General features: G+C 36.2%; 9 protein-coding genes and 1 non-coding gene across 12 annotated transcripts; 8 read left to right on the top strand and 2 right to left on the bottom strand.

The window, feature by feature from the left end:
* Positions 1 to 160: 160 nt before the first annotated feature.
* LOC106419020 (peroxidase A2) lies at positions 161 to 1,971 on the top strand. The gene is made up of 4 exons (XM_013859762.3): positions 161 to 516; positions 596 to 787; positions 996 to 1,161; positions 1,260 to 1,971. Exons 1-4 carry the CDS (start codon positions 283 to 285, stop codon positions 1,742 to 1,744), a joined length of 1,077 nt encoding a protein of 358 aa, XP_013715216.2. The 5' UTR covers positions 161 to 282; the 3' UTR covers positions 1,745 to 1,971.
* A 2,047-nt stretch (positions 1,972 to 4,018) lies between these two features.
* On the top strand, positions 4,019 to 5,526 carry LOC106419225 (peroxidase A2). The gene is made up of 4 exons (XM_013859983.3): positions 4,019 to 4,334; positions 4,420 to 4,611; positions 4,692 to 4,857; positions 4,944 to 5,526. The coding sequence occupies exons 1-4, from the start codon at positions 4,095 to 4,097 to the stop codon at positions 5,360 to 5,362; spliced, it is 1,017 nt and encodes a 338-aa protein (XP_013715437.2). The 5' UTR covers positions 4,019 to 4,094; the 3' UTR covers positions 5,363 to 5,526.
* Positions 5,527 to 9,253: 3,727 nt separating this feature from the next.
* Positions 9,254 to 11,732, top strand: LOC106419047 (homeobox-leucine zipper protein HAT14). The gene is made up of 4 exons (XM_013859794.3): positions 9,254 to 9,663; positions 10,036 to 10,355; positions 10,461 to 10,540; positions 11,132 to 11,732. The coding sequence occupies exons 1-4, from the start codon at positions 9,342 to 9,344 to the stop codon at positions 11,430 to 11,432; spliced, it is 1,023 nt and encodes a 340-aa protein (XP_013715248.1). The 5' UTR covers positions 9,254 to 9,341; the 3' UTR covers positions 11,433 to 11,732.
* A 1,492-nt stretch (positions 11,733 to 13,224) lies between these two features.
* Positions 13,225 to 16,015, bottom strand: LOC106419373 (protein trichome birefringence). Its single transcript, XM_013860146.3, has 4 exons — positions 14,799 to 16,015; positions 14,524 to 14,716; positions 14,245 to 14,438; positions 13,225 to 13,945 (listed from the first exon to the last, which is right to left on the bottom strand). The coding sequence occupies exons 1-4, from the start codon at positions 15,833 to 15,835 to the stop codon at positions 13,432 to 13,434; spliced, it is 1,938 nt and encodes a 645-aa protein (XP_013715600.2). The 5' UTR covers positions 15,836 to 16,015; the 3' UTR covers positions 13,225 to 13,431.
* Positions 16,016 to 17,575: 1,560 nt separating this feature from the next.
* LOC106418995 (thioredoxin-like 3-1, chloroplastic) lies at positions 17,576 to 19,157 on the top strand. The gene is made up of 5 exons (XM_013859737.3): positions 17,576 to 18,077; positions 18,473 to 18,547; positions 18,638 to 18,704; positions 18,792 to 18,809; positions 18,926 to 19,157. Exons 1-5 carry the CDS (start codon positions 17,773 to 17,775, stop codon positions 19,022 to 19,024), a joined length of 564 nt encoding a protein of 187 aa, XP_013715191.2. The 5' UTR covers positions 17,576 to 17,772; the 3' UTR covers positions 19,025 to 19,157.
* A 126-nt stretch (positions 19,158 to 19,283) lies between these two features.
* TRNAS-GCU lies at positions 19,284 to 19,365 on the top strand. Its single transcript has one exon. It is a non-coding gene; the product is annotated as a tRNA-Ser (tRNA).
* Positions 19,366 to 19,698: 333 nt separating this feature from the next.
* LOC106419082 (gamma-tubulin complex component 3) lies at positions 19,699 to 21,328 on the bottom strand. Its single transcript, XM_022693696.2, has 2 exons — positions 20,455 to 21,328; positions 19,699 to 20,385 (listed from the first exon to the last, which is right to left on the bottom strand). Exons 1-2 carry the CDS (start codon positions 21,273 to 21,275, stop codon positions 20,115 to 20,117), a joined length of 1,092 nt encoding a protein of 363 aa, XP_022549417.2. The 5' UTR covers positions 21,276 to 21,328; the 3' UTR covers positions 19,699 to 20,114.
* A 381-nt stretch (positions 21,329 to 21,709) lies between these two features.
* On the top strand, positions 21,710 to 22,981 carry LOC106419465 (nucleolin 2). The gene is made up of 5 exons (XM_048742562.1): positions 21,710 to 21,801; positions 21,888 to 22,028; positions 22,112 to 22,234; positions 22,323 to 22,445; positions 22,520 to 22,981. Exons 1-5 carry the CDS (start codon positions 21,746 to 21,748, stop codon positions 22,692 to 22,694), a joined length of 618 nt encoding a protein of 205 aa, XP_048598519.1. The 5' UTR covers positions 21,710 to 21,745; the 3' UTR covers positions 22,695 to 22,981.
* A 712-nt stretch (positions 22,982 to 23,693) lies between these two features.
* LOC106419198 (nucleolin 1-like) lies at positions 23,694 to 25,376 on the top strand. 2 transcript variants are annotated; one of them, XM_013859958.3, is made up of 7 exons: positions 23,694 to 23,812; positions 23,893 to 23,957; positions 24,033 to 24,176; positions 24,261 to 24,386; positions 24,711 to 24,830; positions 24,904 to 25,068; positions 25,147 to 25,376. In XM_013859958.3, the coding sequence occupies exons 1-7, from the start codon at positions 23,783 to 23,785 to the stop codon at positions 25,148 to 25,150; spliced, it is 654 nt and encodes a 217-aa protein (XP_013715412.1). In that variant the 5' UTR covers positions 23,694 to 23,782; the 3' UTR covers positions 25,151 to 25,376. The 2 variants fall into 2 exon arrangements, with proteins under 2 accessions (XP_013715412.1, XP_022548780.1); XM_022693059.2 differs by having other exon boundaries at positions 23,699 to 23,812; positions 24,907 to 25,068.
* Positions 25,377 to 26,266: 890 nt separating this feature from the next.
* Positions 26,267 to 27,940, top strand: LOC111201343 (nucleolin 2). Of its 2 annotated transcripts, none has more exons than XM_022693058.2 (7): positions 26,267 to 26,581; positions 26,684 to 26,742; positions 26,815 to 26,958; positions 27,029 to 27,151; positions 27,226 to 27,345; positions 27,446 to 27,609; positions 27,701 to 27,940. In XM_022693058.2, the coding sequence occupies exons 1-7, from the start codon at positions 26,561 to 26,563 to the stop codon at positions 27,703 to 27,705; spliced, it is 636 nt and encodes a 211-aa protein (XP_022548779.1). In that variant the 5' UTR covers positions 26,267 to 26,560; the 3' UTR covers positions 27,706 to 27,940. The 2 variants fall into 2 exon arrangements, with proteins under 2 accessions (XP_022548779.1, XP_022548777.1); XM_022693056.2 differs by having other exon boundaries at positions 26,272 to 26,581; positions 27,674 to 27,940.

Genomic DNA, 27,940 nt, shown 5'->3' on the forward strand with positions numbered 1-27,940 from the left:
GTGGTTAAGAAAAGAATCTAGAAGACTCGACTTTTTCAAAAAAAAAAATCTATTAAAAACACAAGAACGTACTACAGTATATGAAAATCTAGAACTAGAAGGGTCACATTTTCTCATTTTTTGACTTGGTAAACAAACACGCCATTGAATATTGGGTGAAACACGCAGTTTTTTTCTTATATAATGACTTATTAACTCATTAGATAATCCTAAGTTCAGAATCAATAAGTAAAACGAGAAAACTAATCAAAACTCTTTTTCATTATTTGCAAAAACTAATAAATGGCTGTAGCAAACTCGTCTGCTACTTGCCATGGTTTGTGCATCATCAGCTTTCTTGTGATCGTTTCTGCGTTGTTTGGGACATCATCTGCGCAGTTAAACCCAACGTTTTACTCCGGCACTTGCCCTAACGTCTCTGCCATCGTTCGCAGCACTATTGAACAAGCTCTTCAGTCCGACCCGAGAATCGGAGCCAGCCTTATCCGTCTTCATTTCCACGACTGCTTTGTTAACGTACGTGATGCTCTCTTGATTTGCTTTTTCTAAGTCCTGTCTTTGTTACACTAAACATGATTCTTTACTTTTTGAAAAGGGTTGCGACGGCTCGCTCTTGCTAGACGATAGCGCAAACATCCAGAGCGAGAAGAACGCTGTACCCAACGCAAACTCAACAAGAGGATTCAATGTTGTGGATGATATCAAAACTGCCCTCGAGAATGCTTGCCCCGGCATCGTCTCTTGCTCTGACATTCTAGCTCTTGCCTCTGAGGCCTCCGTGTCTTTGGTAATAAAAACAACTGACTTGACATATCACACATACGTGGGCCCACTTTGGGCCTGTCTGGGTGGAAAAGAAAAACGTTTTTTAACATCCCAAATATTTACTCCTTTTTTTACGGCACACTAATACTTACATTTTTTTTTTTTGAAACACACCGATATGGTCACATTTATCTATACAAATAAACATGATTGATTAATCTAATCTTCAGGCAGGAGGGCCAACATGGGCTGTGTTACTAGGACGAAGAGATGGTCTCACCGCGAACCTGTCTGGGGCGAACACGGGCCTTCCATCTCCTTTTGAAGGCATCACCAACATCACAGCTAAATTTACAGCTGTCGGGCTGAATACAACCGATGTAGTAGTCTTATCTGGTATATTAATAATGGACATGTTTAGTTACTTGTGTCTTACTTCAAAGCAAATTAAACCCTAACTTATGCTAATTTTCTTGTGGTTTAATGTGTATTAGGAGCGCATACGTTTGGACGTGCAGCTTGCGCAACCTTTAACAATAGACTATTCAACTTCAATGGGACAGGAAGTCCAGACCCGACTCTAAACTCAACACTTCTCAGCAGTCTTCAACAGCTATGTCCTCAAAACGGCAGCGCATCAGTAGTCACCAATCTTGATCTGAGCACACCTGATGCTTTCGATAACAATTACTTCACCAACCTTCAGAGCAACAATGGTCTTCTTCAGTCAGACCAAGAACTGTTATCTGACACCGGTTCTCCCACCATCCCTATTGTTACTTCCTTTGCAAGTAACCAAACTCAGTTTTTCGAGGCGTTTGCTCTGTCCATGATCAAAATGGGGAACATTAGTCCGTTGACTGGGAGTAGTGGAGAGATTAGACAAGACTGTAAGGTGGTTAATGGACAATCCACCACTCAGGCAATTGAGTTAAGGTCTGGCTCTGCTGAGAAAACAGTGAATTTAGAAGAAATGTGAAAAATGCGAAGACTAGTTTCACCGTTTGTTTATCACATATGAATAATTATTCGAATAAGCTGAACCATTTTCGTACAAAAATGGTAGGGGAAAATTATGTGGTAACACCTAGTAGAATTATATCTTGAACCTACGATGTTTTAATAATTACAAATATGTTGTTATGCTAAATACATGGATGTATCACATCTTTTATAATAAATTACAGTTAAAAAAATTATAATAAATTACATACAATACTAGTGGATGGAGTCATGGATATCATGTCAATTATGGAATTGACGTATAAGTCAATTATGGAAAAAATATTGTCATGAGAATTATCATTACAGCAAAGTTGGCGTTGTATTTCAAACGTACCATATAGGAGGACTATTTACAATATTCAAATTTTCTTTTGGCTTTAGCGTTATTATCTATCCAATAATGTGTTTGTTCAAGAAAAAAAATCTATCCAATAATGCATCAATTTTAAATTTTAACTAGATTTTGATCTGCGCTTTCAAAACGCATATTTTTTTTTCAATTGACAAATATTTAGTAAATGTCATATTTTCATATATTTGTATTTTATTTTATAAAAGACTTAAACTTTTTATCTTTATTTATCGTATTTCATTTTAAATGACTATTTATGTTTAAAAAATTAAACTTTATTTCTTTAATGAATTAAGTTGGTATAACTTTGATAAATTAATTTTATTATGTGGTTAATATTTTAATAAAAAAAATTATATACTTTTAATAAAGATTTATATTTTTCAATAAAAAAAATCAATTTTTTTATGAATGCTTAAATTATATTAAGAAAAGAAAAAAAAAAATTAAGAATAGTTGAAAAAAAATTTTGAACTTGGCAATATGTACAGTTTAGAAGAGTTGTTCGTTTCAAAATAAATGCCAATATAAAACTCTAATGTAATATGTTATCACAAAATCTAGTTTAATCATTAAACTACTGGAAATTAAAATAGAATAATTTTTAAGAATCGTATGTTTATAGGGAAATGAATCCATCAATGATGCACAAATTGGTTATAAATGACATTTTCACATTGTGGAACCTTCATTTAGTTTGTTTTGAAGGTTCACTGAATGTTGAAAATGGCCTAGTTTTTCCGTGATGATGGAAGATTGGAAGGGGAATTGCCTCAGTTTTGGCTTTTATTTAGCAAGTTTGATGGGAAATATAGCCAGCTGGGCCTTAAAACTGTGTGTATTTTATTTCTCAGCAATTTTTTTAGAAAAGCTATACAATATAAAATATATATATACATGTATATGTGCATTTTAAAATACTTTTTTCAATATTAATTTTCAATGTAGTTAGTTATCAGAGATACTTATTTATTTGACTTCATCATAGTAAAAACTAATGAAATAGAGAAAAAACTTTCAGAATTAACAGTTATAGTAAATTTCAAGAATAATACGTTATAGTATGTTCTAAGCTCTTTCTAAGAGTCATAATCCATATCACCGTCACTCGAAAATCCGGAGCTAGTCACGCATCTGCGAACATAGGTTAATGTCAAAGGAACATCTCGAAAGTAAGACTTCTGAAGGTTCTTTATCAAAATCAGTGAAGTAAACACTCATTATAAAACACTTGATTATGAATCTATTTGTTTTCTCAAAATTAATACAGCTGTAAAGGTCTAACAACTCTTGAAGGTAGCAGTTATTTTGCAGAAATGTGACTTGTAAACTAATTCGTGTAGACTAAATGTGACTTATAAACTAATTTGTGCAGACTAACTTTTTTAAAAGCATATTTGAAATTCTGCCTATCAATGTGAGAATTGAGATCTTCATTCACATTCATTTTTATATGAATTCTCGATATTAAACATGGGAATCAGAATGCATTAAAGATGTTTAATTTCGATATATAATTTATATCATGTTTTAGTGTATTCCAATGTTAATGATAGAACGAAGAAAAAACAATCTTGATCACCAGAACGAGATTTCGTCTCAAGAACGCAAAATCTGATATATTCTTATAGTATACACTATTTATAAATTCATTTACCAACCGCGTGGAAGGACTACAATAATGCAAGTGATGGAGATGGTATAACCTAAAGACAAATAACTTTTAACTTAAGAAAATGTAGAAGCACCAGCTTATTTCTCATCTTTTGGACTTAGTACACAAACACACACGTTAATCTAGTTATTGGTTTAATTTAAAATCTTTCACTTTCATGACCAGCCAATATGTACGCGTTAATAACCTTCCCTGCCTATAAATATAATGATTTCAAAATGATATGGAATACTCATAAGCTCCGCACCAATCATAGAAAAACAAAATTCAAAACTAGTTACTTCCAAAACCTAAGTAATGGCTGTAACAAATACTCCTACTACTTGTGATGGTTTCTTCATCGTAATCCTCACCACTCTCATCATCTCATCTTCATTGTTTGGAACTTCAAATGCGCAGTTAAATGCAACGTTTTACTCAGGGACGTGCCCTAACGCATCTGCCATCGTACGTACCACTATTCAGCAAGCCCTTCAGTCCGACTCTAGAATCGGAGCTAGCCTCATCCGCCTTCATTTTCACGACTGTTTTGTTAATGTATACTAATCTTTTCTCAATACAACTCTTTAACGTTATGATCTTTTTCTCGCTTAAACCGATACTTTTCTTTATTTTCTAAAAGGGGTGTGACGCATCGATCTTGCTTGACGACAGTGGAAGCATCCAGAGCGAGAAGAATGCTGGACCGAATGCAAACTCGGCAAGAGGATTCAACGTTGTCGATAATATCAAGACTGCCCTTGAGAACGCTTGTCCCGGCGTCGTCTCTTGTTCTGACGTTTTAGCTCTTGCCTCAGAAGCCTCAGTTTCTTTGGTAATAACACATTCTTAATAAGACATAGCAAACAATACATATGCTCACTAGTTAAAACGTACGTGGTTGAACATGGTCAGTCAGGAGGGCCTTCATGGACTGTATTATTGGGCAGAAGAGATAGTCTCACAGCAAACCAAGCCGGGGCAAATTCGTCAATTCCTTCTCCAGTAGAAAGCCTTACTAACATCACATCAAAATTTTCAGCTGTCGGGCTAAATACAAATGATCTAGTAGCCTTATCTGGTAAAAATATCTACATGTTTAGTTAACTTGCGGAAAAAGTAAAACAAAACCCTAACGCCATCCTTTGTGGTTATATCTACGTATAGGTGCACATACCTTCGGACGTGCTCGATGTGGAGTGCTCAGTAACAGACTATTCAACTTCAGCGGCTCGGGAAATCCTGACCCAACTCTAAACACTACGCTTCTAAGCAGTCTTCAACAGATATGTCCTCAAAACGGCACCGGATCAGGGATCACTAATCTTGATCTGAGCACACCTGACGCGTTCGATAACAATTACTTCACCAACCTTCAGAGCAACAACGGGCTTCTTCAGTCAGACCAAGAACTGTTCTCTACCACCGGTTCAGCCACGATTGCGATTGTTACTTCCTTCTCAAGTAACCAGAGTCTGTTTTTTCAGGCCTTTGCTCAGTCCATGATCAACATGGGGAATATTACTCCCTTGACAGGGAACAGTGGAGAGATAAGACTAGACTGTAAGAAGGTTAACGGAAGTTGATTTCCTTCAAGCTCTTTAGCGTTTTGCTTACTATTTGCATGGTTAAACAAACCTTTTTGTTTTTCATTAAAAAAGTTATTCCAAGAAGCTCGATCACTTAAAATATGTGGTTTCTATGAATATTTTAAAGACATTTTAATGATAATTAATTGCCAATTTTTAAATCTGCAGATCACTAATCTGGATATCAATTTTTTTTAGTTTTTAAATTGCATTGTAAAAATTCAGATATTTATTTAACTTTTGACTTTTGTGGTAATATGAACCATTAAAACTATCAGCAATATGTAATCAATCGTTTCTGTACAACTTTGTACATTCCCAGTTATAGTTTTAGATTTTTAGTTCATAATTCCTGAAGTGAAAATAGCAAATAAAAACTCATCTCTTTAACTAAAAAGATCAACTTTATCTCGTGGGCTCCAACAAAGAATTTATCATTAATGAATTATATATGAATCACCAATCAACAAAGACAACAAAAACCGTCCAACATGTAAATTGAATAATCAACCATCATGACAGTCCTTGTTAAATGATTTCGACATATTAAAATTACATTTGAAGTTTAGGGGAGACAGAAAATAATTCAGTAGGCTGATTTTGCGGTCAAGATATAAAGCAGTCCTCAAGAGGTCTATTGGTCTGAGGTTAACAAGTTGGCTACCACAAATTGGAATGAGTTCTTTGATTAGTGGGTTGAGTGTGAGGTTACTCATTTGGTTTTAGGTTGGACTCATGGTCCATGACTTGAGGTTAATGTTTAAAAAAAAAATTATTAATACTAACTTTACTCAAAAGCCAAAAATAAGAATTGAAATTAAAAAAAAATTGATTACTGTTTAGCATTATGTCGATTATCGTGTTTTTGTTAGTCGAATGTAACAGACTAGTAGTAAATTTCTAATAGCTAGAGGAACTAATGTTATTCGGCATAAAGCTCCAAGTCTTTTAACGAGTCAGTTAATTATAATAGTTTCAACATTCGGTTAATAACTTTTTGACACTTAAGTACGTATGAAATTAACGTTTGCCCTCACGAGAAAGATGAACAACAGTAGAAAAGCATTTAATCGGAAACTTAATTTTCAAGAAAGAAGAATATGAGAAAAAAGGTCCAATAAACAAATGATTGCCTGTGTGGAGATTTGCCTCTTCACAAGCAAGACAAAAATGGACCCCATAGCCACCGGTTTATCGATTCATCACACAATCGCACTGTTGACCCCATCACTCCAGACACCATCATCCATCATTACTTCCTCAGGCGCGTCTTCACGTGACTCTCTCCCTCGTCAGCTCCACTGCTCACGTGCTTCTTGCATAAACTTTTTTTTTTGGACTAAAGCTTCTTGCATATCCGTTCGTTTGGTAAATGGATATTCTTAGTAAATGTCAACAACAGTAAGAGAGTAAAAAAAAGGAACATGAATCTGATTCATCGAACCTTTTGTTACTATTTTTCTTTTCTTTTTGTTAGTCAATTTAGGTTGGTTAAAAAAACTATTATATTGCAAAAGGAAATGGGACTATTAATAAAATAGTGTTAAGGTCATGCTTTACATGCATGGATAAACAAAAATAGAAAAACATATTCAATATATACAAGATGTTACGTATTCTTGTTTTATAATTAAGTTGGCATGGTTTATAGAGTATCCTTAAACTGACTTATTCGTTACATAGATATACAAGCGATTAAGTTCAATAAGTATTTAATAAGTTGTACATAGGGAGAGGGACACTCAAAGAAACATACATCTGTAAATAACAACACTGGGTGTCAAATTGTTTATGTATACACAACCACAAAACATAGGGTAACTCTAAAACACAAAGGAAATTCAAAATATGATGCATCGATAATCTAAATGAAAGGAAAATAGAATCTTTCCATAATGAATTTAGTAGGGTAGAGAGGAGATAAATAATTGAGAGAAAGATTGAGATGCCACAAAAATACTTGACATGGTAATAATAATAACAATAATGTGAGTATGCATGACTTCAATTATTGCAAGGAGCCTAAAAGCATGACACCCACAATCTTTTGGTGAGGATATCATCCGCGTCCCACGCGTGTGGGTCCTCTCACTCTCTATTCATGTTTAGCCATAACTCTACTTTCAAATCAAACTTTGTAAATACTAAATTCTAACAAATAACAACAAGATACATGCGTAGAAGACTAAAAGGAATAATAGTATGGATTATTTTCGCCACTGGTTAATCATGTTACGGAATAGTGAAGAGGAAACTTGTCGCTCTATAGTGAGATTTTAAAAAGTCAAAACTAGTTTATGTAGCAATAAGCGGCAGAAATTGCTCCTTCAATTTTGTTTGTACTGGTACTAATCTGACAACTCGTAACAAGTATATGTATAGCTTAAAATAGTGCTGAAGTCGCATATTAGTCACGTTATGTTATAATCTTTGGCTGGTGATAGAACTCATGAGTTCTGTAAGCAGAACAGTATATACAAACACATTTGTATTAGAAACAAAATTCGTCCATATACGTTATCAGATATTGTTAAAATTCAAATATTAATTACTGACATTCTGACTCTCGTATATATGGTTGGTGAAATGAAGCTATTGGACTATTAATCCATGAATTATTAGTCAGACCCTACAATTTTTAGTAATTGATAACAAAGTACTATTTTGAAACCAACTATCATGTCCATCACATGTTACCATTCATTTACATAATAATGAAGCTATTTAATGTCTAGAACTTTTCTTGAAAGCAACTTGCAAAAAAGTTTCTAAAGAAGTTACAAATAATGGGAACTGTATTCATGATGTTGGGTAAGAATACATTAATCAAGTTTTTCTAGGACCATCCGCTGTGGTGATAAGTTTTGAGCCCATCAAAAATGTTTGGCCAAACTTTTTATGACGAGAAAAGAAAAACAATTTTGGTCAAACTAAAAGGAAAGTTAATTTGATTGAGTGTTTTCGTGACCGTTTGATGGGTCATCGTTTTCACATTTTAATTCCTCTTATCATTATGTGTCATCGGTAATCATTATGTCTTGCTCGCCCTTTGATTAGTATTTTTTTCATGGAAACATGACAGCATTTTTTTCATGGAAACATTCCCTTCTATGTAGATGTTCAAACTTAATCATGAGTCCCTGATGCTGAGTTCTAATTTATAGCTCTGATTCTAGAAGTGAGGAAAATAAATCTGATTTAGATGCAGTATTAACAGTAACTACGATGTCAACCGTCGTTATGATCAGTTTTTAACTTCCAATTACTTTTATTTTTCTTGTTTTTCCTCAACAACTTCAACTTTTCTTTTAAATCTCTTAAAAGTTACTAAAACCTAAATTCAAAACGCCATCATTGACGTGTGACCAAGAATTACGCTGGCCGGTCAAACTAATTATGGTCTTCAATGATTTTCAACAAACAGTCTAATTCTTCAAGAAACTTAACATCGCAATGGTTTACTATTAGTTCAACGGAATACTTAAGATCTGGTAAAAATACTAACATGTAACTCTTTCAAAATTATCCTATATTACACTTCAATGACAGCATGCGCCAAATTTTAGCAAAAAAAAATGACTGCATCCGTAGTGAATATGTAATAACATAAACACACAAGGCGCCAGTCCCGTGTAAGAATGAGGTATATATTTATATGCATTCACGTGCGTATGTGAAACGGCAGTTGTCGGTCAATTTCCTAAACTCCATCTCAACCCCAAAATACCACATTACGTATGCATACATATTCATATCCATTATATTAAATGGAGGTGATTAAATTCAAAACTATATTCTTTGGTAAAAAGTAAACTATAAGCTTGTTTTTTGTGCGAGGGGAAATATATAATATTATTTAATTAGATTGAACTTGGAAATAAATAAGTGGGGCTTCACTTCACGACATGAATCCATAAGGCCAAAGAAGATCTTCTAGTTCTCTCTCTCTCTCTCAAACTCTTTCCCTTCGCAAGAGATGGAACTAGCCTTGTGTCTAGGTGACAATACTAACAAGTTCTCTTTTATGGAGAAGCCCTCGAAGACTAATAATAATCCCTCTGCCTCATCGACCTCAACTTCCTACAAGGATCTTGGGTTCAACATGGGTTTAGATGTACTTGGTTTTGGTGGCCACAGATCGTTGTCATCCTCTTCGTCTCCCTCGATGGAAGACGAGAAGAATAAGAACAAGAGGAAACTAGCGCCGAAAGAAATTGATTCTGATGGATTTAGGGTTTCGTCTTCCGTAGATCCGTCACTACAGCTTCAGCTTCACTTCCCTTGGCTCCCTGAGAATAGTAAGGGTTTTAGTTTATAAACTAAAAATTTGGCTTACATGCTTTCCTTTCTTATACTAGTATTTATGAAGAATATGATTAATAGTAGTACTATTTATTAAGAATAGGTTTATACTGTCATATTTAATTATTATGATTAAGGTGTTGATGGGATGTTGAAATCATTTTCCAAATATGCTTTGACTGATTTGTGACAAGAAAGAAGACCTAGGTTCTGTAGAAAACAAACTCAGTTGTGGATGTTAAAATTTACAAAATTATTCGGTTATATATTCCACATAACCTGATGATTAGCTTTGGTTTCAGCTTCAGTTCCATATTTGATTTTTTGAATACAATTTTCTTTTGATAAAAGAGTTTCAAAATTTATAGGTCGGCAAGGAGGAAGGATGCTCTCAGGAGCAACCACGTTTCCTGAGGAGGAAGAGGAGGCAGCGCTTAGTATGTCAGTGTCCCCGCCTGATAGTGTAACGTCATCGTTTCGGTTAGACTTTGGGATTAAGAGTTATGGTTATGAGAGAAGAAATAATAAGAGAGGTAACGAAAACGATGAGGTTGAGAGATCTACTTCAAGAGCTAGCAACGAAGACAACGATGACGACAACGGAGCAACCAGGAAGAAACTAAGGCTCTCTAAAGACCAATCTGCTTTTCTTGAAGATAGCTTCAAAGAACACAGCACCCTTAATCCTGTTCGTTTTCCATAATTTTTAACATTCTTGAATTTCTTGAGATATTTGTGTGTTTCAAATCAAATCTTACTCTTTTTACTGTTTATTTTATGTAAAACATTGCAGAAGCAAAAGATAGCGTTGGCAAAGCAGTTGAATCTTCGTCCTCGTCAGGTTGAAGTTTGGTTTCAAAACAGACGAGCCAGGTTAGCTTATGTCATTATAGCTTCATTTTTCTTTTTATGAAACAGCTTTTTTGTGATGATTAATTTCTGAAAAAAGGAATGAGGACGACATGCATCACGAGTAATAATAACACATTGTCGCATGTCTATTCTTGTCAGTTTTCGTGCAAAAGTAGCATATCACTTCTGCTCATCATTTCCACAGATAAATTGCTCATACCGACTTATTTATAAAAAAAACAAATCATAATTCTTTCTCACAATTTCACCAAATATCATCACAATTCTATTTATATAAATATACAAAATAGCTTATACTGACTTATTTATAAAAAGAAAACAAATCTAACTCTTTCTAGCGATTTAACCAAATACCATCACTACTCTATTTATATAAATATACAAAAAAGTCTAACATTACATCAGACTTATTTTATCACTTGGTGAGCTTTTGTTCTTTCACAGAAGTTATGTATCTAGATTATGTTTTTTCCTTAGAGTTGCTCATTTGCGTGAACCTTTTATAAACGATGTATCAAGAAGCAACACGAGTTTATATATGACTTTGTCTGGATGATTTTTGATCGAGGGTTATGTTTATGTAATTGACAGGACGAAGCTGAAGCAAACGGAAGTGGACTGTGAATACCTAAAGAGATGCTGTGAGTCACTAACCGAAGAAAACCGGAGGCTTCAGAAAGAGGTTAAAGAATTGAGAGCCTTGAAGACTTCTTCTCCTTTCTGCATGCAACTTCCAGCCACCACTCTCACTATGTGTCCTTCGTGCGAACGCGTTGCTACCTCAGTATCACAACCCTCCTCCACGTCAGCTGCACACAACATTGACTTGTCCAAGTCATCATTTCACAGTCCTTTGATTCCGGTTAAGCCTGGACCGGGAAAACAAGTTTAATGAAAGCGTGCGAAATAAATGGTTACAGTTAGAGAAAATTGTTGAGTGGTTTCAAATTGGGTTTTCATTTATGTATATACTGTAAGATTTATTTTCCATAGTAGTTGAGAACGTCTCCTATTTTAAAAGACGTCTAGAAGAACGATAATCCGGTTAGTGTTTGGTTTTCTTTTGGATTTTTTTTTTTTGCATTGTTTTTGTTTGGGTAGGACCGGTTAAAACAGATGGAGGAAAATGGTTTGGCATGTTTATTGAGTGAAAGACAAAAAAAAACAAATTATATGGTTTGATCTTTTCATATTTTGAAAAGCTGTATAATTCTTTTTAAGCGACATGGTGTCTCGTCCATAGAAAACTCACCAAGTGTGTCCTCCAACATCAAGACATAGTCAAGGCCGTTCTCAGATGTGAAGTACGGAATAGGTAAAGTTGCATGTTGTAGTATTTCAGAGTTATTTTTACTCTCGGTTTGGAGAACTGATGAGTCAACTGAGCTTAGGGTTCGGAAGTTGGCTTGAGCTTGAGCAATATAACTGGAAATGCCGTATGGTACTTATGGGGAATTAGCCAAGAGAAAAAAAATGCTCAAAAGGTTCTTTGGGTGCGCTCTTTGCAGCCTTCACTCGCCTCATGCACAGTATTGATTGTTTTTCTACTCCTTAAGTTTCAAAATAATTGGTTTTTATGATTTTTACGCACTGATTAAAACATTATATATTTTTTTAGTTTATCTTATTTGCCTAAAAACAATACTCCCTCCGTTTTTTAATATAAGTCGTTTTAGAGAAATTTTTTTGTTCCAAATTATATGTCGTTTTCGGTTTTCTATGTAAAATTTATTAATAATTAATGTTGTATGACCAATGGTAATATATCTTATATTTTTCAATTGGTTAAATTGTGGTAAGATAAATAATTAATGATGTTTTTGTTTAGAAAATATAAAAAATTAATGATTTTCTTAATCTACGTGCATAGCTGTAAAACGACTTATATTAAAAAACAGAGGGAGTAATAACTACAACTAATTCAATCAATAAAAAAACATACTACAAAAAGCAATTGGTCTTTACTATCAAATGACAATTATATTTTACATAAAAATTTGAAAACATCACTTAAAATGAAACAATTTTTTTCTTTCTAAAATACTAATTAAAATAAAAAATATATAGCTATGTCGGTAGCAACAAAATGTCACTCGATACTTATTCACTAAATAAAGCAGATTTGTACAAAGGGTAAGTCTCGTACTGTGTACTTCAGATATTTCCAGCTTTCTACAATTTAAGCATCCATAATCTTAGTTTCTACACAACATAAACGCATAGTATAGTATCTGCTTTTTCCCAATCTCTAAACCAAATAGTCACAACATATGACAAGCCCTGTTAACTCTTACATTAAAATAATTAAGCAGGTAAGAGTAACGTGGAAAAATAACTGCACCAGGTTGGATCCGATCGCACTGAACTCATAAAAGTAAGTTGACCTAACGGACTTTTTAAGACCTTCCAAGTAAAAAAAAATCCAAACATCCCATGTGAACGTCGTTACCAAACCCGTTTGTCTTCAGCTCCTATATTTTATTTTCCCGAAACTGGACAAATCCTATAATTTAACTGTCGGTGGTCGACAATCTGTCACATCCTTAGACTATAGTTCCAAATGCAAATTCTTGCGTTTACATTACATCTTTTTCTTAAAAACTAAAAACCTTAATCCAACAACAAAAACAAGAAAAGTCGCAAACCATGCTCTATATACTATATAGATCATCAACAACGATTAATATCAAAAATATTAATATGTAACTTCTCTTTGGAGGTATAAAGCATTTACAACAAATAGTGGCAAATAATATCCGAGAGTAAATCATATTTTTCATCTTTCTTTTTTTACTCTTAACACATTCTATACTCAAAACTAAAAACAATCAAACAGAAGAAACCAAAGTATTGAGAGATCAAACAAATGTTCTGAGATGGAAAAACACCTCTTAAGGATCCCGTCTTACTTTGCCAAGCTGATTGAGTTTGACGAGCAGCTCCGCGTATAGTATTTCGTTCCAAGAGTCAGGAACACCAGGGAGGCACCAGTGGCTACAGTCTTGGTACAGCAACGGCGTTTTCTTTTCTCTATCCGATAAGCTATGCTTCCGGTACACCGACGGGTGACCATCCTTCCTGTAGTCCGTTAATCTGGTGATGTTTAAATACGTGACGGGCGTCCTCATCCCCCGTAACACTCTCTCCAGCACCTTCATTTTAGACGGGTACGGTGTTAGGTACGTCTCGTTCTTGATCGGTTCCGTTTCGCTGTCGCATGCTCCTCCCGAGTTCCATTGCCCGCCGCTGAAATGCGAAGCGGAGTAGCCACGGAAGAAAACAAGAGACTTGTTAGGATTCACGTTCTTCTCAACCCATCGACCCCATGTGGTTAACGCTTTACGGAAAGCTTCGAGTACAGCGAGTTCGTGATACACATTGCTTCCTTCTTGATAATAATCCTCCCTTTTAAAACCAACAAACCAATACATCAGTCCTACACAATGTTCAATAAATCGCTGCTAGACGGTAACTAGACGCTCTATAAAAAGACTAGCGCCTATTTAAAACAACAAACCAATACATCAGTCCTACACAATGTTCAATAAATCGTTAGGCGGTAACTCTCTATAAAAGACTAGACTAGACTAGACGCTCTATAGAGGACTAGCGCTTAGACCGATTTTTAGAACATTGGTCCTACATTACATAACACAAAGATAGAGAAGTTCCCATTATAGATTAAAGAGAGATTTTTTTATTACCCTTTGGATGTTTTCTCATGAGTCCACCAATGTCCGGTATTAAAGACAATTATATCAGCTCCTTTATACTGCTCTGATGACTTCCCAACCAAATCAAGCCTTAGAGTCTCCTTCTTCGTTCCCTTCTTGTCAACAATCTCCGTTTCTTGGACCAAGAAGGGTGAAACAAAGAACTCCACCGTGCAATTATAATCCTATAGAAACCGAAATAAAAAACCATGAACTAGTATTCTAACAAACTAAATTAGTTGGTTTAGACAGAACAAGAAGCCATTTTACTTGGAATACAAAAGAGTACTCAGCCTCCCCACGAAAATGATGTCTTCCTCTAGCTTCATAGACTTTACTCTCATCTTTCACCGATCCTTTAAGTATACAAACCAAAGACTCCCACATGTTCCTGTTCAGAGAATCACCCACGAACACTAGCCTTCTTCCTCTGAGCATCTCCAGCAATATACCTCCATTTAACCTTCAATTATTCATTATTATATATATTATTAATCTATTATTAGAAATGAATGTGGTGATTGAAAATTCTAAGACTAAAGTACCTTGGTAAACTACATTTCTTAGGCTTCCACTTGAGTTTCTGAAAGTCTTTGTCTGGTCTTCCGTTTGAAATACAGTTGAACTGCTCGTCGATGAGCTTACACGAACCTGGCTTGTAGAGCGGATAGGTTTCATCTCTGATCCATTCACCGTCGAAGAACTCGCAGTTCTTCAGAGAGTCGCTCCATTTCTCGATCTCTTGCTTCACTGAAGAAACTGAATCACCTTTGCTTGATGAACTGGAACTGGCTGTCAGATCTACCGACACGGGTGGAGCTGATGTCTGGTTTCGAACATCATCGGTGGTGGTTCGTGTCTGATTACTCGATCCTGTCAAAGACTTATCTGGAAGCAGAGGTTGAGAAGCTGGGTTGGTTCCGTTTACGACCGGAGATACAAAGGTAGCGTTTTTAGCAACCGGAGTTCGTTTTTCCGGCGCCGGTGATTGCAAAGTACTGTTTTTGGCAACTGGGTTGGTTCCGTTTACGACCGGAGATACAAAGGTTGCGTTTTTAGCAACCGGAGTTCGACTTTCCGGCGCCGGTGATTGTAAAGTACTGTTTTTGGCAACTGGGTTGGTTCCGTTTACGACCGGAGATTCAAAGGTTTTGTCTTTAACCATCGGAGTTGAATTTTCCGGCGGCGGTGCTTGCAAAGTACTGTTTTTGGCGACGTCGGAGACAGGGACGGTGGTGTTGGAGGTGGCGTCGCTAGATCTATTGGTGGGATTAGTTGAAGTGGCGTTGGGGATGATGTAGGAGAAGATCGAAGAGAAGTGAGATCCGTCTGGTGAAGGAGCGGTGGTGGTGGAGGAGAAGGAAGAGAAGATGTTGGAGAACCAAGGGGAAGATGAGTTTGTGGAAGGACTAAAGGCGAAGAAGAGAGTGACAGCGACGAAGGTGATTACGAAGGCGTAAGCGAAAGTTGAGGTTTTTCTTGGTTTCACGGCGGAGAAGAAGCTTTTGATTTCGGCTGCTGCGGTGGCTGTTGTTGTTGTTCCGTTGTGAATCGGCGTATACTTGACGGCGTCTGACGCCATAGACGGAGAAGAGAGAGAGAGAGAGATAGTGATAAGTGGGGAATGTGGAGGGAGTTCGTGGCGCGTGACGAGTGTCTTGGTGGTTCGGTAAGAGAAAGAAGTGCGGAGATGTGTGTACGAACCAGAAGTGGAGATGACTTTTTTAGAAACAGGGGGAATCGTTAAGACGACACCGTTAAAAGGATGACTTAAAGTGGAGAGTTTAGTGTTAAATGCCCCTCCTGTTTTGAAGTTAATTACGGAAACACCACTCTCAAAGCGCGTGTCGGTGGTTCCATATTCGAATTTTTGTGTTACAGTATATGCTTGTATAGTTGTAACTTGTATATAGAGATATCCATAGGGTTTGTGGATCTGGATCCGAGTAATAAGCGTCACACAGGTCCGGGTGATAAGTTTCTTCCTTGATGGTTAACTAGTGTAATCTGTTCTTTAATGTTAAGCTATAACATTCTAGTCAAACTTATATGAACTAGTCATAAAGAAAATCTACAAGGCAAATGATTAAAGTCAAAATCAAATACGATTGTACATTGTTAGCCATAAGCAGAATAAACAGTTTGGTGGGCTTGTTGATGATACACTTCTAGTTAAGAAGAATCCAGATAGAGGGCTTCCCTTGTTTATCTTGCCAAAACTGTAAATCTATGGAATGCAAGTTCATAAGGCCAATACGTTGTCGCATATATTTCCCTTCATCAATTAAACATCCTACCCCATGTTAGATGTAGCAAATGGTTCCACTATATTACCACTAATCTTATATTGATATTTATCTTTAAATATATTATATGTTTAGAGAAATGTGATCTATGCGTAATCTTTGTAATAATGTTTTATCATTGTTGATCCAAGAGTGTTTCATGTAAAAGATGTAAGCTCCAAAGCGCATATAAAACCGGAATACACAAATTCAGACGCAGAAGCTATTAAGCTATTAGTAGGTATTGAAACTTTTTTGATGGAGATATATATTGTGACCCATGTTTACCTTTACAGTGTTGAAATGGTCGAGTTGAATGTCAGATATTGGCAGAACCCCAAATGAAAGTAGTCCGTGACTTTTTTATTTTTTTTTGGCATGAGAGTCTGTGACTTGAGTCTTATTATTGAATCATGATTTCGTAGTTAATTAAGGTGATGTGTTTAGTAAAATCAAGAGGAAAGTGCTCGGAGGGGTGGTGGTGCCCTTGCGTTGCGTCTATAAAAGTCTTTTGCGCGTGGGACCGTTTCCTCCATCTACTGTATCGAGTCTCAACTGATCTTCTGCAATTTTTATTCAAAACGCATTTTACCAGCTATTGGAGAATCTTTTAGCAATGACATCTTTTAATATTGTACTTATCTACCCTCAGAAAGTACTAGATAGAGTTATGAGTTATCTGTGTTTTGGATTCCATTAATGGATACGGCCATACGGAAAGCCGCCCCCCTGACTAAACACTGAGAATGTATTTCTTTTTTTTTTTTTGATCAAATGCATTCATAAATCAGGACAAGACCACGTCATATTCCCGCAAACACATGGAAAGTGGGAAAACTGAGAATGTATTTCTTTTCTCACCTTTTACACGAACAAAAAATTCATCATTTTTTCTATTCGAATAGAATTTTATTTTTTGGGGTATAATATGTGCATGGCATTCACATATTAACATGGTTCTAATCCTTTTTAAAACGAGGCAATTTAATTTGTTTTATAAAGCTTAACTTGCATATGATTTCCATAGTTTTTTAAATTATTGAAGAGAGGTGGCCCCCACCGGCTACTTGCTCATCGGTGGCACTTTTCCAACTCATCCATCTTCTGGATAAGCTCTCTCTCCATCTCCTCACATCTCTTCCCCAAAAAATATCTTAATTATGTCATATGAAAAATTTAGAATATTTCATCAGATATCTCTTCCTTCGAAAAGATTAAAAGAACACAGAAAAGAATGGCAGCTCTAGCATCAAACCCTCAAATGTTAACGAGACAAGGTCACAGTAATTACAAGAAGGAACAGTTCTGGAGGAAAGAGAGTTTGAATTTGGAGAAGAAGTGTGGGTTTTGTTGTGTGAAGGTTTACAATTATGAAAAGCTTGGGAGGTCACAAGTAGAGAAGGAGTGGAGGTTGAAAGCTTTTTGGTCGAACGTATCACAGCCTGAGACAATTGAGATGGTACCCATTAACGACGTTGATGAGCTTGAAGCTGTTCTCTCTGACGCACGCAACCTCTCTCAGCCTATCATCATCGAATGGTAAATAAACACACACCAAAATCTTATATCTCTGAATAATCTTGATTAGAGATGGAATCCATGACTTGGAACTTCTAACTTATATGGCAAAAAATTTGGAACAATGTGTTATTTTCTTGCTACTTGTTTTTTATTTTTTTTGTTAAAAGCGATAATTATAATAAATACTTATTTGCGTTTGTGAAATAAGTTGGAGGGTAGATTCAAACCCAAGTAATCCCTTGAATATTCTGACGCTCAACCACTAACAAACTGTCTCATTCTTGTTACTTGTTAGATTACATTTTTTTCCCGCTAGATCAATTTCCACGTTCATTTCACTGATTTTTTTTTTCAACTTATCAATTTTCACAAGTCAGTCACTAATCAGTCAAAGCCTCTATATATGTGAACAGGATGGCTTCTTGGTGTCGGAAATGTATTTACTTGAAGCCTAAGTTGGAGAAATTGGCAGCGGAATATAATAACAGGTAAGCTAATTACAAACTTACAATAATGTTACTGCATAAGTGTGGTTCTTATGTTGAACTGAAATGAATACTACAACAACAACAAAACAGAACAAAGTTTTACTACGTGGATGTGAACAAGGTGCCTCAAACCTTGGTGAAGCGTGGCAACATTTCTGTAAGAAAATGGTTAAAACAATCAAACATGATCTATCATTATTTTTGTCAAATCTGAATCAGTTTTCCATATTCATGTATTATGCAGAAAATGCCCACCATTCAGGTATGTTTTCTTGATAACAAATTGTTTTAACAGTAAGAAACTTTATGAATGGTAAATGAAAGTAATAACGATAATATTTATGTAACTAAGAGAGAATTGAGTGGGGTTAAATGCAGTTGTGGAAGGAAGGGGAGATGCAAGAGGAAGTGATAGGAGGTCACAAAGGATGGCTTGTTATTGAAGAAGTCAGAGAATTGATCAACAAATATGTCTGATTCTTCTTCTTCTTTTTTTCTCTTCCTCATCTTTTTTATTAATCTGTACAGTAGCTTTTAAATTTTGTCTTTTTGATATTCGAGACACAGAGAATGAGAACTAAAATTGATAAGCATTGTATTTTGTTTTCAACAATTTGTTAACGAATAGATGACATACAAGACAGAGAGTACACTTTAGCTAAGTACATAGCCACATAGGTAAGAAAATGCGAAGGACATAGGATAGGACTCTTCTGTGGTACATGTTAACACAACTGTCGCTTTGGCCGAGTGGTTAAGGCGTGTGCCTGCTAAGTACATGGGGTTTCCCCGCGAGAGTTCGAATCTCTCAGGCGACGTATTTTTAAATTTTTTTGTAAGCCTCCCCTTTGTTGTTGTCTGATTGTGTCTCACTTGCCTAAAGAACTGACAAACCGTGACATGTGTTCTTTCTTACACGATTACTTTAAACGTTTCACTACATATATCAAATTCATGCTGTTTGTAGACCTTAAAGAAGGTGGTATGAGATAAAGATGATGAATGATCCTCAAAAGGTTTCTTCTGACTTTCATGAGAAAGCCTCGCAGTTTGGAACCGCAGTGAGCTAATGCTAATGCTGGATCTCAGGCCGTGGCCACAAAAGCTTTTAGAGAGCTTGGAGCCATTCGAAGTAAATAACTACACAAATATTATCAAACAACTAATTCCTTGTTATATCAATCTAATTAAACAAATCAGCAAAAGCTCAAATAGAGCTTACAGATACCACATGGGCACATGGTGAAAAGAAAAAACAAACGAAACTAAAGCTGATGGCACAGATTCAAACACAAACCTTCCCCATCTCACAACCACTGAATCTGTTTCCCAATCCCAAACATTAATACAAGACACTTGAAACAAGAATCTGTGCAAATGACAGAAGATCTATGAGGCAGACTCATAAATAACTGGCATAATTAAGAAACATATTCTTCCACGCACCTAGATTCAAGAGAAAAAGTCCTCTCCAAGCACATGCTGCAGTCAGCGGTTAGTCAAAGTAGAACATAACTTCTTCCCTTGCTATTGTGGAATATGCTTTTCAACTAAACTCGCTACTCTTTCAACTTTCTTTTCTTTTAAAATGCAACCGGCTGTAGAACTCAGTGAAGTCAAGCCGGAAGAAGAGGAACTTGAGATCCACAGTTTGTTGGAGAGGCAGGAGAGACAGGAACGCATCTAGTGAGGTTGTGTATTCCTTCGCTATACTGTCCATATCTCGACTCATGCTCTGAAGAAATTCTCCAGCACGCTGTGTTATGGCCTTTCTGCCCTCACTGATCCATGAACTTGACTCTTGCGTTTTGGTTCTTTCTCTTCCTGATTCTTTAGTTCTGCACGCAATCATCGATATCATAGATCAGGTTATGACCCTTAAGACAGGTAAATATGTTTAAGTCTACCTTATTTGCAGCTCGTAGATTCCTTCATACAAACGATCTGCATGACTCCTGAACCGTAATATAAGCTCAAAGAGAACAAAAAGTGATTTGCGGATGGTCTGCGACTGTTCTCCCAGAAGAGACTTCCCAACGATGGAGCTGAGGTACTTCTCATGTGCTGCCAGAAGATCATCTAAGTCTTTAGCAGCCTCCATCTCTTTCGAGAAGTTGCACCACGACACCTCCAACACCTCAAACATGATGTAATACTGAAAGTTGGTGACGAAATGGTTCATCTCATTCCAAAGAACCTGGCACCTCCTCAGCGCAGAGAGCAGCTGCAGCTTCACCGAGCTTTGGAGATTAACAAACGAATTGGGTTTCATGGTCTTCCAAATCCCGATGAGAGCGTGCTCTACCCTCTTCAACTTCCAGAGAAAATTAAACACTCTCAAGTATTTGGACAGAGCAGAGTCAGTAAACACAGTATCCAACGGAGCCCTGGCCTCGTATTGCAACGCCGCGCAAAACGCTTGTCCAACGGTTTCCAACCGATCCACCATACTCTCTGATACAAAGGTTTTAACTTTCTTAAACAACCACCCGAGCTCAGAGAGGGTACGTATCATAACCTTAGTAGCTCGAGGGGTATTAATGTAATCAACCACCGCGTAACCGTTGATCTCGCTGTTGAACTTAACAAACTTCCCATCGATGCCTTGACACGCGTATAAAACATCTCTAACTAAAACCTCTTCGTTTACTTCGTTCTCTTCTTTAACTAAAATCTTATACTCTCTAAACGCGATATCTCTCAAATTCTCAGGATCTTTACTAATCATAAGAGCTCCGTTGCTAGTCCTATCCTTCTTCTTAGCAGCCTTACAGAGACTCAAATTGGACGAGTTTGTAAAGTGGATGAGTGAAGTGGTGAGTAGTAGTCAGGGGGTTTTCTTCGGCGGGGCAATTGAAAAAATAAATATTAGGGACTATATATGGGCTTAGTGCAGGTCCAATATGAATTTAAGGCCCAATCGTTTGTTCAAGTAAATATATAAAGCTAGTTAGGTGATGATGACAAACAAACGAAAAAACATATATATATAATAAACACCTTTCTTGGAAAACAAGACACCTAAAAGTGTATAATCGCCGTCTCTCGAAAACCTAGCAAGTCTACGATGGAGAGATCCGCGATCAAAGTAATCTTCTTATTATTCTTATAGCTTTCTTCTTACTCTATCTTTTTAACATCTGTTATTGTTTCTCGAGGAATGGTTTCTGATTATATTTTTTTTTGGTACCATAGGGGATGAGTCAGCTGACATTGAACGAAAGTGATACTAAGAAAACCAGACCAAGAAAACGGTAAAATAATTGTCTGTAAAATTGTGCTGGTTCTTGTCACGTTGCTAATCATTGTCTTGTCTTCGTGTGTAATCAAATTATTTCAGCGACATTGGGAGGATTTGCGTAAGAGGATATAACACTGACCTTCCACATAATGATGTAGTAAACGCTTTGAGGAAACATTTCTCTTCATGTGGAGAGATCACAGATGTTTATATCTTCGAAAAGACTGATGGTCTACACAGGTTTGCGGCTCTTTCCTCTAGTATTCCCAGCTCAACTCCAGTTTATATATTGCTAAACTTTTGTTTTTTTTATTGTTTCACAGTTTTGGTTTTATTTATTTTCTGGGAGAGGGCGCAGTGGACAAGGCCTTGCAACTTAGTGGAATTGACGTGGGAGGATGGACCGTCATTGCTGAGCCTTATCCGTTTATGGAAGATGCAGGCTGGTAACACAGATAAAATAAATATTTTATCTTTGGTAATTCACTTTCTTTCAAGATGTGTTGACAAATATATTTATCCATATTATTGCAGCTACCCTGCTGTAATTGTTCAAGGATACGACACTCTTCTTGATAACGCTGATATCGAGAAAATGTTGTTCGAACATTTCTCTTCGTGTGCAGAGGTTACTGAGATCCGTGTTCACAAGAGGAGGTTTGTGCATGGCTTAATTCTTACTCCCTTTTAGGAGGACTTTGTCTTTGTTTTGAATTTTTTTCTTTTTACAGCATTGGTGCAGCTGTTGTAGAGCTTTATGGAGAAGATGCTGAACAAAAGGTGATGGATCTTGATGGGAGCATCATGGTAGGACGCAAAATAAGTGTTAAGCTTTATACTGCGCCGACTGTTTACAGTGTCCACCCTCGTCGTCGACGTAACCGTAATTATTATCCAGTTGCATAGTGTTTTGATTCTTGATTCCTGCTTCCTCTTAACCAAGCCTAGGATGACTTCTCAAGAGTAGAAAAGCTCTCTGATCTACTGTGAGAAGGCAAAGACAAGCTCCATGTTGTTTGCATCTTTCTGAAATAAATGCAACCTTTTACTCTATTACTTTTATATGTTTTTTCTGGATTTTAAAATAAACTATGATCATCATCTGCTTTCATTTGTAACTTTTTTAAGTAATGTATTTTATGCTTCGAGCGCTTTAAACTAAAAGCTCAATAATCAATTTAACAACAACTTTCCTTGGGTGCGAGTATAAACATAAAATGTATATTATCTTTGGTTTGTGTCTTTTTCTCTGATCAGTTTAAGCATCTAAAAATAAATTTTAAAGCTTGGAAACTTTTGTTAAAAATGGTCAAAGGGCAGGCTCCACAGTGAATACTGTTTACAGTGTCCACCCTCGTCCTCGATATAACCGTACTTTCCCAGGTACTCTTGGTAACTAACAAAGTAGAACTCGGCTCTACTGGGAGAAGACAAATACAGTCTCTATGCTGTTTGTATCATTGTTAAATAATGCAACCTTTTATCTTGCCCTGCCAACTTAGCGCACATCTGAGCTGGACAAAGAATCATACTCTAGGAACCAAAACTGTCGAAAAGTCAACAAAGTGATACCATATTGCACTACAGCGCTCGAGAATCACTGGAATTGTCACAACAAATATAAAGAGATTTTAAAGTAACAACAATCATAATCACAACAAATATAAAGTAACTAATAAATGACTACTAGTTCTCCCATTCCCGACCTATGGTAGACACTATTTAACCTTGCAAGAAAGATGGGTTCCCGGATTGTCCTTCCAAAGGACGCGGGAAGGAATATGATTTTCAAAATTTAGTATTTATCCTTTTTTGTTCAAAAAAATTTAGTATTTATCCTTTTTTTTTAAACAATTTAGTATTTATCCAATTTCTCAAATCATCATCAATAAAAAAAAAGGTCATCTTGAAAAAAATCAATTATAAATACCTTTTCTACGGGACCGGACCCTAGATCCTTAAAAAAACTGTAAAGCTAAGCCGATCTTCTCAACATGTCTCCAACGGAGGGATCCGCCACAAAAGTAATCTTCTTCCTATCCTCTTTTCGCTTTCTTGTTAGTTGATATGGATGGTTTCTGATTTACATCTTTTTGTATGATAGGAGATGAGTCTGCTGACTTTGAACGAAAGGGACACCACTAAGAGAACCACCAGACCACGAAAACGGTAAGAGTTTATTGCTTTTTGTGTCTGTCGCTTTAGTTATAACTTATAATTGTCGTGCAAATCAAATTATTGCAGCGACATTGGGAGAGTTCGTGTAATGGGATATAACATTGACCTTCCCCAAGATGATGTGGAAAGCGCGTTGAGAAACCATTTCTCTTCATGTGGAAAGATCACAGATGTTTGTGTCATCGTACTCGATGATAATATGCTCGACAGGTTTGTGACTACTTCCTCCAGTAACTCAACTCAAGTTTTATATATATATATATATGCTAACATTGGTTTTCTTTTGTTTCACAGTTTTGGTTTTATTTATTTTCTTGGAGGACAAGGCACGGTTGACAGGGCGATGCAACTTAGTGGAACTGACGTTGGAGGATGGAATGTCACTGTTAAGCCTTATCCTTTCCTGGAAGATGCAGACTGGTAAATACATTGACGACTTTGATCCTTAGAGTTTTAGTTGTTGTTGGATTTGAGCAATTGGATTTAATTTTTCAAGTTTTTTGAATTGGTGTTTTGGATTTTATCAATGAGTATATAGCTAACTATATTAGTGTGTATAAAACTATTTGGTACAGCTGATTATATTAGTGTGTATAAGACTATTTGGGACAGCTGATTATACTAGTCAATTAATTTCGAAGTTACTCTATAGCTCTGTAGTACTAACCCACGTTTGAATGCATCTTAATATAAAACGTAGCTTTCAAGATGTGTTTGATAATATATTTATCCATATTATTGCAGGGACCCTGTTGCCATTGTTCAAGGATATGACACTTGTCTTGGGAAAACTGATATCAAGAGAATGTTGTTTGATCACTTCTCTTCATGTGGACAGATCAAGGATATCATGTTTCAGAGGAGGTTTGTGCATTGCTTGCTTCATCCCTTTTATTGAAGCAAATGCCTAACTTGTCTTTGTTTTGATTGTTTACAGCAGCATTGGTGTAGCTTCTGTGTATCTTTATGGAGAAGGTGCAGAAGACAAGGTGCTGGATCTTGATGGGTCCTACATGGGAGGATGCAAAATACTTGTTAAGCTTATTCCCTCGAGTGGAATATACACTGTCCACCCTCGTAGTCGTCATCTTGGCTGGCCCAGGTACGTAATTTTGATTCATGTTTCCTCTTTATTGGTAAATGGTAACTAACAAAGTAAAACCTACCTTGTTTATTTTAGGTAACAAGGCTAGGATGACTTTGGAAGAAAAGCTCTCGGATCTACTTGGAGAAGAGACAAAGACATACTCTATGTTATTAGTATTTGTGAAATAATGCAACGATCTAGTCTAGTACTTTCTATGCTATTTTCTCTCTTCTGGATTTTAAACTAAAAAAACATATATAAACAACACCTTTCTTGGAAAACAAGACACTAAAAGTGTATAATCGCCGTCTCTCGAAAACCTAGCAAGTCAACTTGTCTACAATGGAGAGATCCGCAATCAAAGTAATCTTCTTATTATTCTTATAGCTTTATTTCTTCTTACTCTATCTTTTTAACCTCTGTTATTGTTTCTCGAGGTGTTCTTCCCTTCCCAAATCACCTCTCTGCTTGAAAAAGCTTCAACTTGCCTGGTCAGAGCAATTGAGTAACATATATCACGTAATTGTTTGAGGGCACAAGTTTGCAGTTGACTTGGATCCCTGATTCTCCATGAATTGTACCTCATTAGAGAAATCATATCAAGAAGATGTGTCCTGAATGGGACATTCTCGCAAGCACAGAAGTTTTCACACAGAGATTCTTATTTTCTGATATATACTATTACTCTTCTTACACTGATATTTCATTGAGAAAAGAGATTTCAAGTTTCGACTAAAAAAAATCTCCAAAGTATCACAACTTACAGCTAATAAGAAACAAGAAAAAGTAAAAAGGAAAACAGAGCAAGAAAGTAATATACTATTACTTGAGATTAGTAAGTACTAGTTACATATATGGTATATGATATTAAGTTTTGTTTTTTAAAAAAATGATGTCCTAAGCCAATGTTTCTTTTTGGTGAAAGGAGGCATGGCTATGTATGTACTGACTCGGCTCCGCCTAGCTCTTCGAGATTTGGGTTTGCTCTCTTTTGGTTGATTGATGCGACGGTCTGACACTGCACTCTATAACCCCTCCTCGCTCTACTTGTTCTCCCAGTCCCATTCTCGCCATGTCTAGCCGTCCTCCCGTAAATTTACTCAGCCATCCTCTTTATTTCTTAATACTATTTAACCTTGCAAGAAAGATGGGGGTATTGGACGCGGGAAGGAATATGATTTTCAAACTTTCGTATTTATCCAGTATCAATCATTCAATCAATCAATCCAATAAAACGTGGTATCAAAATCAACTTTGTCAATTTCTTGGTAAGATTCGGCTACATGGACTTAGTTCAGGCCCGACATAAATTTACGGCCCAGAAAATATATATATAAAGCTAGGTCATATCAAAAGCCTTTTAAAACATAAAAAATTCAATTATAAATACCTTCTTCGAAACACAAGAGAACTTTTTTTTTTTTTTTGAAACACAAGAGACCTAATTGTATAAAATATCGCCGCTACTCGAAAACTTATCTAACCCGATCTTACCAACTTGTCTCCAATGGAGGGATCCGCGATCAAAGTAATATTCTTCATATCTTTATAGCTTTCTTCTTGCTCTATCTGTTAACCTCCGTTTCTTTCTGGAGGGATGGTTTCTGATTAGATTTTTTTTGTACCGTAGGGAATGAGTCTGCTGACATTGAACGAAAATGATGCTAAGAAAAACAGACCTAAAAACAGGTAAGAAATGCTAGCTTTGTGTCTGTAAGATTTGTTGATTCTTATCTCGTGCAATCAAATTATTGCATGCAGCTACATTGGGAGGATTCTCGTGAAGGGATATAACACTCAGTTTTCCCATGATGATGTGGAAAGCTCCGTGAGGAAACTTTTCTCTTCATGTGGAGAGATCAATGATGTTTACATCAGCGTACTAGCGGACAATACTCTCGACAGGTTTGTGATTATTTCCTCTAGTATTATTCCCAGCTCAAGTTTATTTATATTATGCTCTTTTGTTTCGCAGTTTTGGTTTTGTTTATTTTCTGGGAGAAGGCGCGGTGGACAAGGCGTTGCAGCTTAGTGGAAGTGACATGGGAGGATGGACTGTCATTGCTGAGCCTCATCCCTTCCCGGAAGATGCCGACTGGTAGCATAGAAAATTTTATTTTCTTCTTGATAAAAAAAAAAGTCTCGATAATATATATATCCATATTATTGCAGCGACCCGGTGGTAGCAGTTCAAGGATATGACACTAGTCTTAGTAAGATTGATATCAAGAAAGTGTTGACTACACATTTCTCTTCATGTGGAGAGGTCACAGAAATCCGGATTCACAAGAAGTTTGTGCACGGCTTAATTATTCTTCCTCTCTTTTATTAAAGCAAAGCAAATGCTTAACTTAGGAGGAGTTTGTCTTTGTTTTGTTATTTTTTTTAACAGGATAGGTGCAGCTGCCGTGTGTGTTTATGGAGAATGTGCGGAAGAAAAGGTCCAGGATCTTGATGGGAGCTACATTGGAGAACACAAAATAACTGTTAGGCTTATTAGTGCACGGGAAATATATAGTGTACACCCTCGTCGTCGTTATCGCTGTCCTTTCCCAGGTACATAATTTTGATTCTTGATTCTTGTTTCTTGTTTACTTTCAACGTTCATTGTTTATTTTAGTTAACAAGGCTAATATGACTTCTGAAGAGTAGAAAAGCTCTAAGATCGACTGGGGGAAGACAAAGACAATCTCTATGTTGTTTGTATCTTTGTGAAGTAAATTCAACCTTCTGTCTAGTACTTTTTAAGCTTTTTTCTTTCTTCTGGATTTTAAAATAAACTCTGATAATCGTCTGCTGAGTTCATTCGAACTTTTATGTATTGTATTTATGTTTCGAGCTTTAAACTGCTCAATAATCATTATCTTCAGCAACTTTATTTGAACTT

The sequence above is a fragment of the Brassica napus genome, chromosome A10 (genome assembly GCF_020379485.1).
Source record: "Brassica napus cultivar Da-Ae chromosome A10, Da-Ae, whole genome shotgun sequence".
Classification (NCBI taxonomy): Eukaryota; Viridiplantae; Streptophyta; class Magnoliopsida; order Brassicales; family Brassicaceae; genus Brassica; species Brassica napus.